General features: G+C 39.8%; 1 protein-coding gene across 11 annotated transcripts in view; it reads right to left on the bottom strand.

The window, feature by feature from the left end:
• Window positions 1–6: 6 nt before the first annotated feature.
• Window positions 7–17,576, bottom strand: part of ATP8B4 (ATPase, class I, type 8B, member 4) — a 341,749-nt gene continuing 324,179 nt past the window's right edge. For 8 of the 11 annotated variants that reach the window (XM_010839511.1, XM_010839505.1, XM_010839507.1 and 5 more), the window contains 4 exons: window positions 16,154–16,399; window positions 11,353–11,491; window positions 7,951–8,081; window positions 1,023–3,219 (listed from right to left, as the gene is read on the bottom strand). In XM_010839511.1, the coding sequence (XP_010837813.1) occupies window positions 2,938–3,219; window positions 7,951–8,081; window positions 11,353–11,491; window positions 16,154–16,399 (798 nt within the window). In that variant the 3' untranslated portion in view covers window positions 1,023–2,937. Of the gene's footprint in view, window positions 381–1,022; window positions 3,220–7,950; window positions 8,082–11,352; window positions 11,492–16,153; window positions 16,400–17,484; window positions 17,550–17,576 lie in introns of those variants that run through there. The other 3 variants (XM_010839512.1, XM_010839515.1, XM_010839516.1) reach the window with 3 other exon arrangements.

Genomic DNA, 17,576 nt, shown 5'->3' with positions numbered 1-17,576 from the left:
GTTTGAGCTTCTGCAGCCCTTCTATGTGTCTCAGCAGTTCTGCCATTGGCCAACAGGGCTTGTCTTCTCCATGCTGTTCCCCAGGCCTGGGAAACCCAGACTGTGGCTCGAACCGCTTGCAGCCCTAGATGAGGATCCACCAATGCAGGACTTCTCTCCCTGTCAGATTCTTCTCAGGGGTGGGGGTCCTGACCTTATGCTTTTTTTCTGTCCTACCTTGTTAGGTGGAGATTTTTCTTGCAGCTTTGGCTGTATAGGAGTTCTTCAGTCAGTTTCCAACTAGTTTTCCATGAGAACTATTCTGTATGTAGATGTATTCTTGATGTCTCTGGAGGGGGAGGTGAACGCCACAGTCTCTCATTCTGCCATCTTGAGCTCTCCTTTGGAAAACACAATTTGTAATTGTCTATAAGAGCTCAAAACTTGGACAAAGACTTTAAAAACACAAGTTATCAACTTTAGTCCTAAATATAGAATTATTTTTTCTTTCCAAATAATCTGATAGTTTACATAAAACTAAAATTTTACTATTCCCCAAAATGGCAACCCACTCCAGTGTTCTTGCCTGGAGAATCCCAGGGACGGGGGAGCCTGGTGTGCTGCCATCTCTGGGGTCACACAGAGTCAGACATGACTGAAGTGACTTAGCATAGCATAGCAAAGCATCACCAACACCCTTTCATGCCTTTTTATCTTCAGGTTCAAAATAATCCTTGGCATTTGAAGGACCTTGCAATGGGTGTGTGAGTTTATTTGGATCTCATAGGGCCAAAGTAAACTGATAAATGTGTTTCTCTCACAACTATCCACATTATCTGTTTATAAACAGGCTTATTTAATTTGAACTGAATTTGCAAACATGTACTATTCCTAATCTTTCCCATCCGTTAAACATAGGTTGACCTGGTTCATTTTGTTCTTGACTCTGATCCTAAGAATGAGTACACTTTCCCTAAGAGAGAAAAAACAATTAGTTGATCAATGTAACAAAGACTTTCCCGATGAGTTTCCAATAAAGAAACAACACGTCAAACACCAACAGTGCCAAAATATTTACTGAGAGTTTTCAAATCTTTCAAAAATGTTACAAAAAGCAAGCAAACACAGTGAAACTAATGACAAATTAGACACTAAAAACTAACATCTGGATAAATCTACGCAGGCATGCAGGAGAAAAGGGTAAATCTATAAGCATTAACTATGATTAAAGCACTGCATTAGGCTTTTTTATACATATCTCATCTGACCCCATTCAGGAAACCTTATCCCAGACATGGAAATTAAAGCAAAAAAACAAACAAAAAAAAGGATTGTGTGATCCATTAATTTCTTGCTAGCCTATTATCCGTCAAGCTCACCCAAGGGCCATCTGACTCTGTCCAGAAATATAACTTTAATAATTCAATAAAGACCAGATTAAATATTCTATAAAGTTGGAAACTGATTTGTAGAAAATTGATAAAACATGATTTTTGTTTTCTTATAGAGAAATTTACCTTCATGGTTAAAGTTATATAAAAATACCTCCAAGGATATTTCCCTTTAGGATACTTACCAAAGTAAGGCTCTCACTTTACAGTCTCATTTCATCAAGGCCTTTCCCACTGATTACTTAAGTTCCAGTTCTTCACATTTGCTCTTTTCAAACTCTTATTCTGATGATTAGTTAAATGGCACTTAACTAATCATCTATTCACTGAGAATTGTTTTTAATGATTAAAGAATTTGTGCTTTGACAATCCTCAACCAACCACATGAGGTAGGTAGAATATCCTCATTTTACAGAGGAAGAAACTGAGTCCCCGAGGAGGCACATTACCTGCCAGAGGTTACAAAGGTAAGTAACAGAACTGGAGTTTGAACATGAATATGCATGAATTCCTTTTACAGATACTGCACTGGTGACTCACACGTGGACTGAAATCTGGGCTGGTACATCTCCAGAAACTCAACACATATGTTAGAATTACGAGTATGACAGGTGAACAAACTAAACCTGCATACTTAAATAGCGATTAAAGAGATTGTTTGGTTTCAAATCTGAACTTTTCAAAATTGGAAATATCAAAAGTATTTGCAGATACATTAATTACATGAAATACTATCATCACAGTGAAATTTCAGTGCTTTGCCAAGTCCATCAATAGTTATGGATGACACAGAGTAAATAACTACTGAGTTTGTTATAAAAGTCATTGACAAGTACTTAGAATACTTTCTATCTAGAGTCTGTCTTTGACATTTCATGAACATGTCCCTGAGAATTTCTTGAATAAATTTGAACAAGTTGTCAGCCTACCCACTGTAAAGATGTTCAGTCTACTTTGTCTCCAGACTAGTAGAAAAATGTGGAATACCAGCAAGTTTTTCTTCTCTTTAGGCATGAAGGGGATCTGTTGTTCTGACTGAACACACAGGTAGAGATCGAGACTGGAGAGTAACAGGCTGCTGGTAAGTCTGAAAGCACCTTCGTGTACAATGTGCACCTCTAAAATCTTAAACATGTATCTTGGAAATAGCTGACCTTACATATAAGTGTTAATGTGTCACAAGGATGCTTTGCACAGCTGGGATATATACCTTGTGAATGTATCCTTTTATCCAGCTGAAGATCCATTCTCCGTGTATACAGATTTACAAGTGTTTCTCCATAAATGAGATTCTAAAGTACAGATTGATTGGTATCTAGGTTGATAAAAATCTTTGCTAGTATTTTGAGAGTTTTATCCACCAACTCATCAGTTAGGCAGTGCCCTCTGGCCAGGTTGTCAGTAGAGTGCATCTCTATCCAATGTGCACTGGCTGCTGTTTGCCACAGGTTTAGGATAAGTGAGGCCATCTACTCCAGCCTAGCCCCAGACCCCAAACCCTGGAGCCAGCTGATTTCAGCTCCAGCTGAAGTGAAAAGATGATTGTGTGGTTCAAATTCATCTTGACTCACAGTTTCACTGTTTTATCCTGGCTAAAGCTGCTCACTGTGTCTGTGGTTTTCTTACATAAATTTTCAATCCAGCTAGTGCTATTATACAGTGTCTTTTCCAACCCTGACGTTGGGGGTGGATTTTTAGCTCGCATGTTTTTTCCAGATGTGATAAGCTCGCCGTAGCCCTCTTGGTGAGCAAAAGCATATCCAGATCTTCGCGAGCTTGATCTCCGAGTCTGAGGCTTTCGGCTACGCAGGGGCCTTGCCTTCTTTTGAGCCTTCTGCCACTGGCGGATCTGGAGACAAAGGAGACGCAGGGTGAGACGGATCATCCAAATGACAGACTCCACATAGTGGGCCACTTCCTGAGGTAAAAGCCTTTTCCGTGAAAACAATATCAGTAATAACCAAGTACTCAACTTCACTGCAAAATCAAGTTTTTTCACCTAAAAGCCAGGAAAACTGGATACTGGTCAGTTTTTATTTCTATGAAGAGACTATTAAGCAAACAATAAGTGTTAAGACAAATTTCAGAATTGTCTCCATCTCATACATCCATCTTAAATGAACAGGAACATATTTTGCACAGAATGATTTTCTAACTTGCACCACCCAAACTCAGTCAGTATAACAACTTACAGTCCCATTTCCCCCAAGTAAGCCTTTCCTTTCTCTTTTAGAGGTTCTCTGGCTCCAAAAAGTTAGTGGTGACTGGACTAAGAAAATTTAGAAAATGACAGTCATAAATTTCAAACTCTTGTGACAGATCCAAGTACCATGAGATTTGTCATGGTTTTGATTTCTTGTGGGTTTTCTGGTGACCTTTTGAAAAGCTCAACATTGTTTGAGTGGGTTTGTAGCATCTTATTTCCCTGTAATGCTGAGGAGAGAAAAGATCCAAGGTTTGATGCTTAGCACCTTGTTCTCTAGATGAGCTGACTGACCACTTGGATTCTGACCTTCATGTCAGGAGAAAGCCATCAAGCAGAAAATCATGGTGTGCATAAACATAGGAAGGAATGAGCATCATCTTCCTTCAGCTCATCCATCATTGTCTGGATTTACATCAGAATGAGCTCACAGGGCCAAAGGGAAAGGGCAAACATTAGAGGGGAATGAGTGAGTCATTTCAGAAGGAATCTCTTGGCACTTTGGCCCCAGACCAGGAAGGATTTCATGATAAGGGAATTTCTACATCAGTTCTTCTCAACATCATCAGCCTGGTCACTCGTCTTATCAGTATTTCCCCCTTCGCATGACGTTGGGCTTCCCTGGTGGCTCAGACGGTAAAGCATCTGCCAGCAGTGCAGGAGACCCGGCTTTGATTCCTGGGTCGGGAAGATCCCCTGGAGAAGGAAACGGCAATCCACTCCAGCACTCTTGCCTGGAAAATCCCATAGATGGAGGAGCCTGATAGGCTACAGTCCATGGGGTCGCAAAGAGTCGGACACGACTGAGCGACTTCACTTTGCTTCATACGTGGCTACAGACGTGTGTCCCCTCTTTCTCCTTTTCTCTTCCTCTCTGGGTCCAGATCTAACAACATTGTGTTGCTTATACTCCTCTTTCCATGAAACACTGAAATATGTTCTGTTAATCCCTTGGCTTAGGTATTTCTAGAATCTATTCTTTCTGTTTTTCTTCTAACTGTACTTTTCAACCCAGCTATTATGAACACCACCTCCTCCTTGTGTTTAATAATGTTACTATTAATATATTTCTACAGATATTTAGAGCCCCTTCACCTCATACCTTATTTGTCCCTCTTTTACTACCCTTTACTTTCCCAAGTCAGTTAATTTCCATCAAGCTTCCCTTTGCCTTGGGAGCAAATGTCCAAAATGCTGCCAAGGGTTACACGGTAGCTCTGTGTTTAGTTTCTTAAGGAACTGCCTTGCTCTTCTCCATAGTGGCTGCACCAATTTACATTCCCACTAATAGTGCCTGAGGGTTCCCTTTTCTCCACACCCTCTCCAGCATTTATTGTTTGTAGACTTTTTGACAATGGTCCCATTGATTGGAGTGAGATGATACTTCATTGTAGTTTTGATTTGCATTTCCCTAATACTGAGCGATGTTGAGCATATTTTCATGTGCCTTTTGGCCATCTGTATGTCTTCTTTGGAGAAATGTTTATTTAGGTCTTCTGCCCAGTTTTTGATAGGGTGGGTTTGTTTTTTTTTTTATATTGAGTCCCATGAGCTATTTGTAAATTTTGGAGACTAATCCCTTATCAGTAGCATCATTTGCAATTTTTTTCTCCCATTCTGTGGGTTGTCTCTTCATTTTGTTTATGGTTTCCTTTGCTGTGCCAAAATTAGATCCCATTTGTTTATTTTTGTTTTATTCCCATTATTCTAGGAGACAAACCAAAAAAAGATATATTGCCGCAACTTATGTCAAAGGCAAAACATTCTGCCTATGTTTTCCTCTAAGAATTGTATGATATCTGGTCTTACATTTAGGTCTTTAATCCATTTTATTTTTGTGTACGGTGTTAAAGAATGTTTTTTTTTTTTTTTTTTTTTTTACATGTAGCTGTCCAGTTTTCCCAGAACCATTTATTGAAGAGATTGTCTTTATTCCATTTTACATTCTTGCCTCCTTTGCCACAAATTGACCGTAGGTAAATGGGTTTACTTCTGGGCTTTCTATCCTGTTCAGTTGAGCTCTATTTTCGTTTTTGTGCCCATATCATTCTGTTGCTTTATAATGTAGTCTGAAGTCAGGGAGCTTGATTCCTCCAACTCTGTTTTTCTTTCTGAAGACTGCTTTGGCTATTCAAGGTTGGTAGTAACTTTATAAACATTTTAAGATTTTTTTTTGTTCTAGTTCTGTGAAAAATACCATTGGCAATTTGATAAAGATTGTATTGAATCTGTAATTGCCTTGGGTAGTATAGTCATTCTGATAATATTGATTCTTTCAATCCAAGAACATGGTCTCTATTTCCACCTGAACTTGTCATCTTTGGTTTCTTTCATTAGCATCTTATAGTTTTCAGAGTACAGTTCTTTTGCCTTATTAGGTAGGCTGATTCCTAGGTATTTTGTTCTTTTTGATGCAATAGTAATGGATTGTTTCTGTATTTCTCTTTATTATCTTTTGTTGTTAGTGTATAGAAATGCAACAGATTTCTGTGTATGAATTTTGTATCTTGCAACTTTACCCAATTCAGTGATGAGCGTTACTACTTCTCTGGTACCATCTTGAGGATTTTCTGTGTATGGTTATCATGTCATTCATAAGCAGTGACAGCTTTACGTCTCCTATGCAGTTGTTGGAATGTAAATTGGTACAGCCACTAAGGAGAATGTGTGGATGTTCCTTAAGAAACTAAAAACAGAGCTACTATATGATCTTGCAGTTCTACTCCTGGGCCTATATCTAGAGAAAACCATATTTGAAATGTTCACGTACCCCAATGTTCATTGTACTGCTATTTATAGTAGCTAAGACATGGAAGCAACCTAAATATCCATCAACAGATGAATGGATAGAGAAGATATGGTATATTTATACAATGAAATATTAGTCATTAGAAAGAATGAAATAATGCCATTTGCAGCAACATGGATGGAATCTAGAGATTATCATACTAAGTGAAGTTAGAGAAAGACAAATATGATATCACTATAGGAAGAATCTTAAAAAATGATACAAAAGAACTTATTTACAAACAGAAACAGACTCACAGGCTTAGAATATTTAAGTTCATTCTCTAATTATGTTCACATTATTTAAAATGGAACTCTCTTCTTAAATTCCTTTTGAGGTTATTCATTGGTAGTTTATAAAACTAAAAAGATTTTGTGTACTAATATTTTGTATTGTAAATTTATGTATTTGATAACTAGCTGAAGTTATGCTTTAAATTTATATGCGTGCTAAATTGCTTCAGTCGTGTCCAACTCTTTGCAACCCCATGATTGCAGCCTGCCAGGCTCTTTGGTCCATGGGATTTTCCCAGGCAAGAATACTGAAGTGGGCTGCCATTTCCTTCTCCAGAGGATCTTCCCCACCCAGGGAGTGAACCCGAGTCACTTACATCTCCTGCACTGGCATTGACAGGCAGGTTATTTACCACTAACACCACAGCTATAACTATGTGTGTATACTTATGAAAATTACTGTTATCAGAGTGCTTTTTTAAATAATCTGTTCATTGTTTTAACTGTGATGATGTGGATTTATGGTATAGAGGATACTGGATGCTTGGGGCTAGTGCACTGGGACGACCCAGAGGGATGGTATGGGGAGGGAGGAGGGTTCAGGATGGGGAACACATGTATACCTGTGGCAGATTAATTTTGATATTTGGCAAAACTAATACAGTTATGTAAAGTTTTAAAATTAAATAAATAAATGTGATGTTGACTTCCTATTACTGTTATTTGGTGCATGAATCTTATATCAATGTTTGAATTGTTTATTGGATTGGATTGTTAAGTGTGCAGTTTGCTTTGAGATTGTGGATGCTGTAGGTGCTTCAGAAAGGTAAGTCTATGGTTGGGGTTTGGGTTAAGTTAGGGGTTGGGCGGAAGAATGGAAGGGAAGGATAGACTGGGAGTTTGGAATGGAGATGTATACACTACTATATTTAAAACAGATAACCAACAAGGACTTGTGTAGCACAGGGAATGCTTCTTAATATTCTGTAATAACCTAAATGGGAAATGAATTTGAAAAAGAATAGATGCATGTATGTAACTGAATCACCTTGCTGTATACCTGAAACTACACTTTAATCAACTATGTGCTAATATAAAAAAATACACAACTTAACTTGTAATTTATGACTCCTCACCCACATTTACTGTAGACAGTGATCTCCATTGGCACTCCCAGTGCTAGTACATTCAGATGTGGGCAGTTCCAGCTACTGCAATGTGATGCTGTGCACCTACCTGTAGGTGTTTGCTGATGAGAACTTCATTAGCTCTTCCCTGGACTTCTTGTCAGGCAGAGGACATGATTCCAAGAGCAAAGAATCAACCCCTCAAGTATCCATCAGTGCTGCAACATACCTGATCACTCAGAGTTGGGAATAAATCCACCTTCAAAAATCTGAACGCCACCACAGGCATAACTGAAGCCACTGTTGTTAAGAGAATAACAAGCCAGGTGCACTTCTGGGTCAAGGAATGTCGTGCATTTCCTATTATTAAAGGAAAATAAACACTGTGGTTATAAATCGAACTGAATTATTGAATTGATTGTTTAGATTTCCTAGAGAGAACACTGGGTATCTTCCCCCAGCACATAGTATGTTCAGTGGTGATAAGAAAAAGGCAAGAACAATGGTCAGATCACCCTTGGGAATGGCTTCATGGCTTGATCACCTGGAGACTGATAGCCAGAGACATGCATTGTCTGATCCAGGTTCAGTCCACCTTCACTGAAGAACAGCATTCTCTCATCCAGTTTCAGGATGCGTCAACCGCAAAGCAGTCATTAAAGCCACATTTACCCTTAAAACTACCATATCAAATGACACAGTAGATGTTCTAGATGCAGGTACAATCGCAAATGATGGTCTTTTCCACTGGCTATGTCATAAAAAGTAAGCTGTATCTATGACAGGATCAACCTTTTAAATCCAGGCAACAGCCTCGAGCGGACATGCTGATCTCTCTAATGTTCCCATGGATAGGAAGTCCTCAAGGTCCCAAGGTGATCAGAGATGCTCCTGGGTTTGTGAAAAGAGCATTCTCCACACTGGGAAACCACTGGTGCAGTCATTCAATATATTAGTTCTAGAGAATAGTGAAGCTCCTTCCCAAGCCTGGAGCCAGTGTTCTTATTTTATACTCACACCTCGTATCCTGGGCTGTTTGCCTAAACACAGCAATAGGGGTCAGTGAGGCAGACAGGAAAATTATACAGAAGATGTCAGCTGTACTTATATTGCCAAAATGAGCCTTTGTTCCTTTTGTTGGTTTTCTAGGGACATGATACATCCAATTATCCCTCCCAATCCTACAGCATTACCACTATTTGAATGGGCTTTAGGTGTGAGGGCTTGGCTACTTATTGGAATGTCTGCATTTTCTTTGTAGGATAGACACTGCCTACCAAAGACCACTTGATTCCAACTGCCTGGGCAGAAATGAGCAACTCCATAAATTAAATATCTCTGAGCTTCTTGAAGCTCAGTACCCGCAGCCATGACTGGAAAAAACCCCATCACTTTAAAACCACACTCCTGTTTGCTGCTGGCTACTTAGAAAAAATTTCTTAAACCTCAGTGTTGATATAACTTTTGAAAGGTCTCATTGGAACTCAGTAATTAATTCCTGGAATGGCATGTGCTTAGCTGGAGAGCGTGGTCACCACATAGACTACTTTCTCCAGTTGAGGCATTCCAGTCTCATTATGTATGTGCGAATGCTCTCTTAGGACTGGAAGTCTTCTGGTCAACACACTGAACTTTCAGATTTGGCACCAAAGAGAAAAGAAAAGGGAAAACTTAAATGTCTCTTTTTTCCTTCCTAGTATGCTTATTATTCACAACCATCATGTTTCTACATGGTTGGAACCTTTTGGTGGACAAAGGATTAACAGTTTATATTAAGTAAGAGTGGTGCAATTTAAATATTTCCAGGTACACAGAGCAAGACAAAAAATTCAATATAATACTCTTAAATGTATATATGCATTTAAATAGAATTACAATCTCAATTACAATTACAATCTTGGAAATGTATAACCCGATAGTTGCTCTTATTTTGCTTTCTCTATGAATCAGTCTTCTAATAATTGTTTTTCTTGACTCAGTTTCCCAACTAATGGATGCAGATCTCAGCCTTACCTAATCGAACTCAAGAAGGTTGTCACTGTGCATCTCTTTTCCACATTTCCAGGATGAACTCAGAAACATCTCTGTTACCAGCTTATTTCACACACACTAGAAATTTTAAAACTTCTTTAAAAAGTCTATTAATAGCCCCACTATGTAAAGCTCAGTGGCCTTTGCTGGGAATCATTTTGAAATATGGGAGGCAATGACAGTATACTCCAAAGGTAGACCAGACATATACTCTTGGTGGACTCAGAATATCAGGGGCTCAAGGGATTTTAGGAGGCCTTTTGCTACCCACCCGCTGTTCAAATCGCTTGCAGTGTCCCCAACCAGTAATCAAGTCACATTTTCTTTAATCATCATTATCCTGGTTAACATTTACTGATAAAGTACTATGTACCAAGCTGCATGCTAAGCATTTTATATGCATTATCTCATTTAACCCTCCCAAATTCCCTATAAAAGTAGGAACTATTAATATCCCCAAGTTTAGAATTGAAGACATTAAGGTATTAAAAGGAAAAGAAACTTGCCTAAGGTCACACATCTTATAAGTGGCAGAGAACCCTGGCTGGCTGGCAACAGAGCCTACACTTTGTGCCACTTACTGCCTACTGTCCAGCCATTTTTAAAAGACTAAATTATACATTGGGCTTCCCAGGTGGCACTAGGAGTAAAGAAAGTGTTAGTTGCTCAGTCTGTCCAGCTCTGTAACCTGCCAGGGTCCTCTGTCCATGGAATTCTCTAGGCAAGAATACTGTAGTGGGTAGCCATTCCCTTCTCCAGGGGCTCTTCCCAATTCCAGGGATTGACCAGGTCTCCTGCACTGCTAGGCAGATTCTTTACCATCTGAGCCACTACCCACCTGCCAATGAAGGAGACATAAGAAATGCAGGTTTGATCCCTGGGTCAGGAATGTCCCCTGGAGGAGGGCATGGCAACCCATTCCAGTATTCTTGCCCAGAGAATCCCATAGACAGAGGAGCCTGGCGGGCTAGAGTCCATAGCGTTGCAAAGAGTCAGACATGCGACCCCATGGACTATAGCCCACCAGGCTTCTCTGTCCATGATATTTTCCAGGCAAGAGTACTGGAGTGGGTTGCCATTTCTTTCTCCAGGGGATCTTTTCCAGGCAAGAGTACTGGAGTGGGTTGCCATTTCTTTCTCCAGGGGATCTTCCCCACCCAGGGATCAAACCTGGGTCTCCTGCATCGCAGGCAGACGCTTTACCCTCTGAGCCACCAGGGAAGCCCACTTAACACACACACAAATTATACACTTCTTTTCTAAATGAACGTAAGTTCCACAGGTGAACTTTGGCAATAAATGCTGGTTATAATGTGGCATAAAAGGGAGAGCCTGGCATTTCTTTCTCTTCCCTCTATCATATACCTGAACTACATGGTTTTCAGGCAGCTCTGATATATATGTGCTATGCCTCTTATTTGAAAAGGGACAGAATACTGCATCTGCACTGTTAGGAAACTGTAAGCCTCCAGCTGTCTGGTTCAGTCAATTCCTAGAGACAGAATTACTGGTCATTCCTAGTCCCACCAAAATGAAGATACATTACAAAGACAAATGACATCTTGATACAAGGCCCCAGCAAATAATATGATTCACTTACCAACAAATGGAAACTGGTTTGGGAAGAGGCCAAAGATGCCATTACTGTGCATTGTAAATAAAATGGAGAAATAAGTGGCTATGCTGCCCCAGATGAAGACATGGTTAATGACAGTCCAATAGCTGGTATCCAAGGCTATCTGTAAATAAAGTCAAATGCCAAGGGGAGATTGTTGAGGATGAAAAGAGCATCATTTTACTGAGTAATGTCTCCTCAGGACACTTCTGTGAAAAGACAATTGTACCTGTCTAGTTAGCAGCCAACCACAGGCTCTACCACTTTCTGCACAACACAGGGGACTGATGTGACACTTCTGGTAGACAACTGACCTTAGGACTTGTACCTGCAGCCATTATATCTAACAATATTGAGTGAACATCAGGAAATAAAATGTTAAACTTTTAAATTAGAAAGCAGAGTGGCTTCTAATTTCAATGCTACTTTCCAAATTGCTCTCTAAATGTGTCTATTGGAAAACTTTTTCATAGTGAGAAACTGCAACATTTTAAGATCTGTACATATATTTTCATTTCAGCATTTTGACACAGGTATAGTCTGTTTTATATCAATATTCTAGTTCATTTTGATTACCATTTCTGTTAAACTATTCAAATAATAGCAAAAATCCTTAATCCACTTTTGGCATCAGGAGTTGGGCTTCATGGTGATCTGGGAGCATGTTCACAAGCCCTTCTCCCATCCAATAACTTGTTATGGCAGCACAGCTGAAAAAGAGTGATCTGATATGGGCAAACTAAGGAAGCCACTGGTGAATATGAACACTTCAGTTCTCAGAGGAAAAATACGTAGGTTCTGTGAAACTGGGTCATTTGCAGTGATGTGGATGAACCTAGAGTCTGCCATACAGAGTGAAGTGAGTCAGAAAAACAAATACCATATATTAACTTATATATGTGGAATCTAGAAAAATGGTGTTGATGAACCTACTTGCAGGACAGGGACAGAGATGCAGACAGAATGGACACATGGATGTGGGGGAGGAGAGGGTAGGGTGAATTCAGAATAACACTGATATGTATAACACTACACCATGGGTAAAATAGCTAGCTAGTGGGAACCTGCTGTATAGCACAGGGAGCTCAGTCAGCTCAGTGCCCTGTGATGACCTTGCAGGGTGGGAGGGAGGCTTAAGAGGGAGGGGGTATATGTATACATATAGCTGATTTATATTATTGTACAGCAGAAAGTAATACAACATTGTAAAGCAGTTTTATTCCAGTTTTTATAAATAATTTTTTTAAGTAGGTTCCAGCATCCTTATTTGCATCTCAGAGGTTCCAAATGGTCCAAATGAAAGTTTAGATTTCTAGCAGAGTCTCAGAAAGTCTCAGAGTCACAGATTTCCTGCCTGCCCAAGGGGGCTCTACCTACACAGGAAACAGACTCTTCTGCATTATAGAGGCATACTTCCCCTTCCCACACGAAGTTACTGTCCTTTAAAATGATGCCCCATAAAAAGAATGTTAGCAGCCTCGATGAAACTGCGGGAGTGCCAAAGGGACAGCCTTTTCTTTCCTCAAGAGGCCTGAGAACAGAGAGCCCTGCCTTCCATACCTCAGCAAAGAAAGACTTGCTGGTTTCCCTGCTCATTCCTCAAGACAGCTGACCAAAATCTCTAGCTCTAACGTTCACCATCTGTCAGTTCATCACCATTAAAAGACACCAATAGTTTGACCTGTGTAGGTATGAGTAGGCAAAGAAAAATCACAACCAATTTAAGAGGATTTGACTTGGGGGAAAAAAAAGGTAGTTCCTACAATGAAAAAGACAAGCACTATAACAATAATTTTAAAAAGTAATGAGAACTCTTAAGGAGAAGCAATTAGATAATAGAAAAAAATTCTGGAAGAAAAAAGTGTTATTTCTGAATTTAAAAATTTAATAGAGAAACCAAATAAGAATAGTTACTGATTAGAACTGAATATTCTGTAAAAACAAATGGAAACATAAGGGCAAAAACTCTAAGAAATGGGAACCATGTGCAAAAACGATATGAGACATGGACGGTAAATCCATAGATGTCCAATCCATAGGCCCAACATTCAAATAATGGCATCCTAAAAAGAGAAAAAGTAGCAATCAAAGAAATGATGAACCCTGCTCTGTGATAACAGCAAAGATTTTCAGATTGAGAGTGTACTCTAAATTATAGGCAAATCAATGAATGAAGTTACATTCTGGTAACATTTGTGAAGTTCAAGGATAAAAAACATAGCTTCTAGACGGAAGAGATACTATTTACAAAGGAAAGAGAATCAACCTATTACCAAGCCGTTACAGTGAAACAGAGATGTAGTGGAAAATCATTTACAGAATTCCTAAAACACTCTGATTCAAGTATCTTATGCCCATCTAATATATGATTTAACTGTGAAGATAAAGATTTGAACTCAAACATACATCTATGTACTCCTGCAGAAATTACTCATGCTTAGAGAGGAAAACATGTTAATGCCACTCTCAAAATGAGCTTATTCACAAAATTCCTGAAGTTTACTCTGTGCTAAAGACAGCAGTTTCTGATTGAAGCCATGATTTCATGATGGATGCCTTAGCTATGTCAGATACTTTCAGTTCACTCTATTGTTTCCTCCTCTGCTACAGAATTGAACACAGGGGACCTAGCCATGGAGCGTCCACAAAGCATCAATATGCTTTACGTAGTTGTGAAACAGACAAACAACTCTGAGTGGAGAAATCTGGTTCTGATTTTGGCTGCTATCTGACTCTGAATTTTGAACTCCCAAGATGTCAAGTGTTAGATGGCTTTGGTATGAACTTAATGATACTCACTTAGATGGACCAAGGAATGGCAGAGATGTCATTTAAAAGCAGTATGTTTACATTTGACTCATTCAGTCTAATAAATATTGAGTCATGAAGAGAAAGTCTGGGGTTTAACGAGATCTTTTGTTGATATAAATAGCTAAGATTTGTAAAAGAGATTATTTATAGGATAGAAAAAGGACTGACCAAAGACAATTCAAACTCTGTAAAAATTAAGCCCTTGATTGATACTTTCCCCCTTAAAACACACACAAAGGCAAAGAACAGAGGTCACACAGCTTGTTGTATCCACCCAGAGGTACAGATTTTAATGGATTAGAAAGCTTTTGTGAACTCTAACTCAATATCTAATAGTATTGTCCACCATTTTCATTAAAAAAGAAATAAAAACAAACTCAAGATGTCCAATGATGATCAATCGATCATCAAAAATCATTTCTACCAGATGGGAATGTAAATTGGTGCAGCCATTATGCAAAACAATATGGCGGTTCCTCAAAAAACTAAAAGTAAAGTTGCCATGTGATTCAGCACTCCCAGTCCCGAGCATGTATCTGGACAAAAGTATAATTCAAAAAGATACAGGTTCCTCAACGTTCATAGCAGCACTGTTTACAGTAATCAAGACATGGAAGCAACCTGAGTGTTCACTGACAGATAAAGGAATTCAGAAGATGTGGCATGCACACACACACGTGCAGACGACACACTGGACGGCTACTCAGCGGTGAAAAGAATGGATAATGCCACTTGCAGCAACGGGGATGGACCCAGAGATCATTATACTAAGCGAAGTAAGTTAGAGAAAACAAATACCATATGATATCACTTATATGTGGAAAATAAATATGATACAAATGAAGAAATTTATGAAACAGAGACTCACAGACACAGAGATCAGACTTGTGATTGCCAAGGTGGAGGGGGTTTAGGAGAAGGACAGATTAGGATTTGGGATTATCAGATGCAAACTACAATATACAGAATAGATAAACAACAAGGTGCTACTGGAAGAGGTATAACATATTCAGTATCCTGTGATAAACCATAATGGAAAAGAATATGAAAAAGAATATATATAAAACTGAATCACTTTGCTGTATAGTAGAAATCAGTACAATTCTGTAATTCAATAAAATAAATTAAAAAAATTATTCCTACCAGAAAAGCTTATATGAAATTGAGATTCAAATGTGCCACACACCTAACATTCAACCTCTTGAATACCGAAATGTACTGCAAAATAAACATTACATCTCACTATAAAACTAGATGCACGAAGCAGGGCACCCAAAGCCAGTGCTCTGGGACAACTTAAGAGGTGGGGTGGGGAGGGAGGTGGGATGCAGTTCAGGATCGGGGGGACACATTTATGCCTATGACTGACTCATGTTGATATATGGCAAAAACCATCACTATATTGTAAAGTAATTATCCTTTGAGTGAAATAAATTTAAAAAATCTAGAAGTTACTAACTTTTACAGAAATCATGGGAAAGTTTCTATTATCATTAGAAACTTTTTCTCCCAAGAAGAAAACACAAGGAAGAATTAGTATATCAATTCTCTCTACATACAGTGTTCAGTCCCAAGAAGTGCCCAATTTACTGTGAGGTTTCTCCTAATTTGGAGGTTATAGACACAAAATGCTAATCTCCCACATCTGGGGATTTATGTTAAAACTTCCTGTTTCATCTCAGAATGTGTAGTTAAAAAGAAAACCCCCGTATTACAGGGGTCCCCAGCCTGCAGGATCTAATGCCTGATGGTCTGTGGTTGTTGTAATAATACTAGAAATAAATGCACAATAAATATAATGCATTTCTGAAACCATCCCCCCACCACCCTGGCCCGTGGAAAAATTGTCTTCCATGAAACCAGTCCCTGGTGCCAAAATGGTTGAGGACCCTACTAAGATTACTGTCAACAAATGAAGCATGATTTTACAAGATGTAAAGCCATCCAGTTAAGATATTTTCACCAGTAGGGTTACCTGCACGCTGACCACAATGACCAAAGACGTGGCCATGGTCACTGCAAAAGACTGGTAGTCTGCAGTGTGCTGTCCATCTTCTCCAGCCATGTTGTGAAAGGCCCCATAAGGGATGAAGAAAAGGGCTAATGAGGTATAGATTCCATGTGCCATACAGATGAAAAATTCATGCTTGTTAAAAAGTAGATTCAGCTGCCCAGGTCTGTAGAGCTGGGGATAATCCATGCTATTCTGGTCACTAACATCCTGTCAACAGAGAGTTACTTTAGTGGAGGAGGCTCGAGGAGAAGTTAGAGAAACTCTGAATTTCCTGTCTCTGGAAATAGCATGTGCATATCTAAACACGGCCTTCCCAGGTGGCTCAGTGGTAAAGAATCCACCTGCCAATGCAGGAGATCCAGGAGATGAGGGTTCAATCCCTAGGTCAAGAAGGTCCCCTGGAGGAGAAAATGGCAACCTACTCCAGTATCCTTGCCTGGAAAACTCCATGGACAGAGGAGCCTGACAGGCTACAGCCCATAGGATCACAAAGAGTTGGACACAATTGGGCATGCATGCACTATCTAAGCATGCCCTAATATGCACTACTCATTACTTTGTTTTCATTCCCACAGTAACCCAAAGGATATTAAAATTATCCCTACTTTATATAGGAGGAACTTGAGTCTCCAAGAGAGATTCATGAGAGGCAACACAGCTTTTATAACAGAACCAGAACTTGATTGCATGTGGATATTTGGCTTCACACTGAAGTTTCTTTTCTCTACTCTCCTCAGCTGCGCTTATGCTCCCAGAATTCTAGGACATCCAGTGCAGCCAGCGGGTCCTGGGGTTAGCTGCCAAGGCAGTGACAGGGGGTGCCAGTCAGAAAAGGCCCCCCTGAGTTCCCAGCTTGTGGGGGAGGGTGAGCAGGAGGAAAGGAACAGGGAAAGAGGGAACAGAATGTAGATTCCAGGTGCAAGGGAGCTGAGCCTGCAGAAGTGAGAGTTCTACCCAGGGAGGGCTCCACAGGCAGCTACCAGGTGCTTAGGTTAAAGAATTTAGACAGAATGAGAAGGCATCATGTTTGGGCCCAGCCAGGCCCTGGGAGAAGCTAAAGCTGTGTTTCTCAAACTTAATGTGCACACTAATAACCTGGGGAACAGATTGCACTTCAGTAGGTTTGGGGTGGGGCCTGAGACTGCCTTTCCAACAAGCTCCAAAGCAGTGCTGGTGACCACACTGTGAGCGCCACAGCCAAACACTAGAGCCGGCTCCAAAGCCAGACAATCCTGAGTTCAGACCCCAGCTCTGCTGCGTAACAGGTGTGTAGTCTTAGACCCGTCACTTAACCTGTCTGAGCCTCAGGTTCCTCATCTTCAGAAGTGCAAGCAACACCATCTCCCTCACAGGATCACTGTCATGATGAAATGGGTATGTATTC

Source organism: Bison bison, unplaced genomic scaffold, assembly GCF_000754665.1.
Source record: "Bison bison bison isolate TAMUID 2011002044 unplaced genomic scaffold, Bison_UMD1.0 scf7180017864118, whole genome shotgun sequence".
Classification (NCBI taxonomy): domain Eukaryota; kingdom Metazoa; phylum Chordata; class Mammalia; order Artiodactyla; family Bovidae; genus Bison; species Bison bison.
Note: the sequence above shows the minus strand (reverse complement) of the source record. Positions and strands in the feature narration are given on the sequence as shown.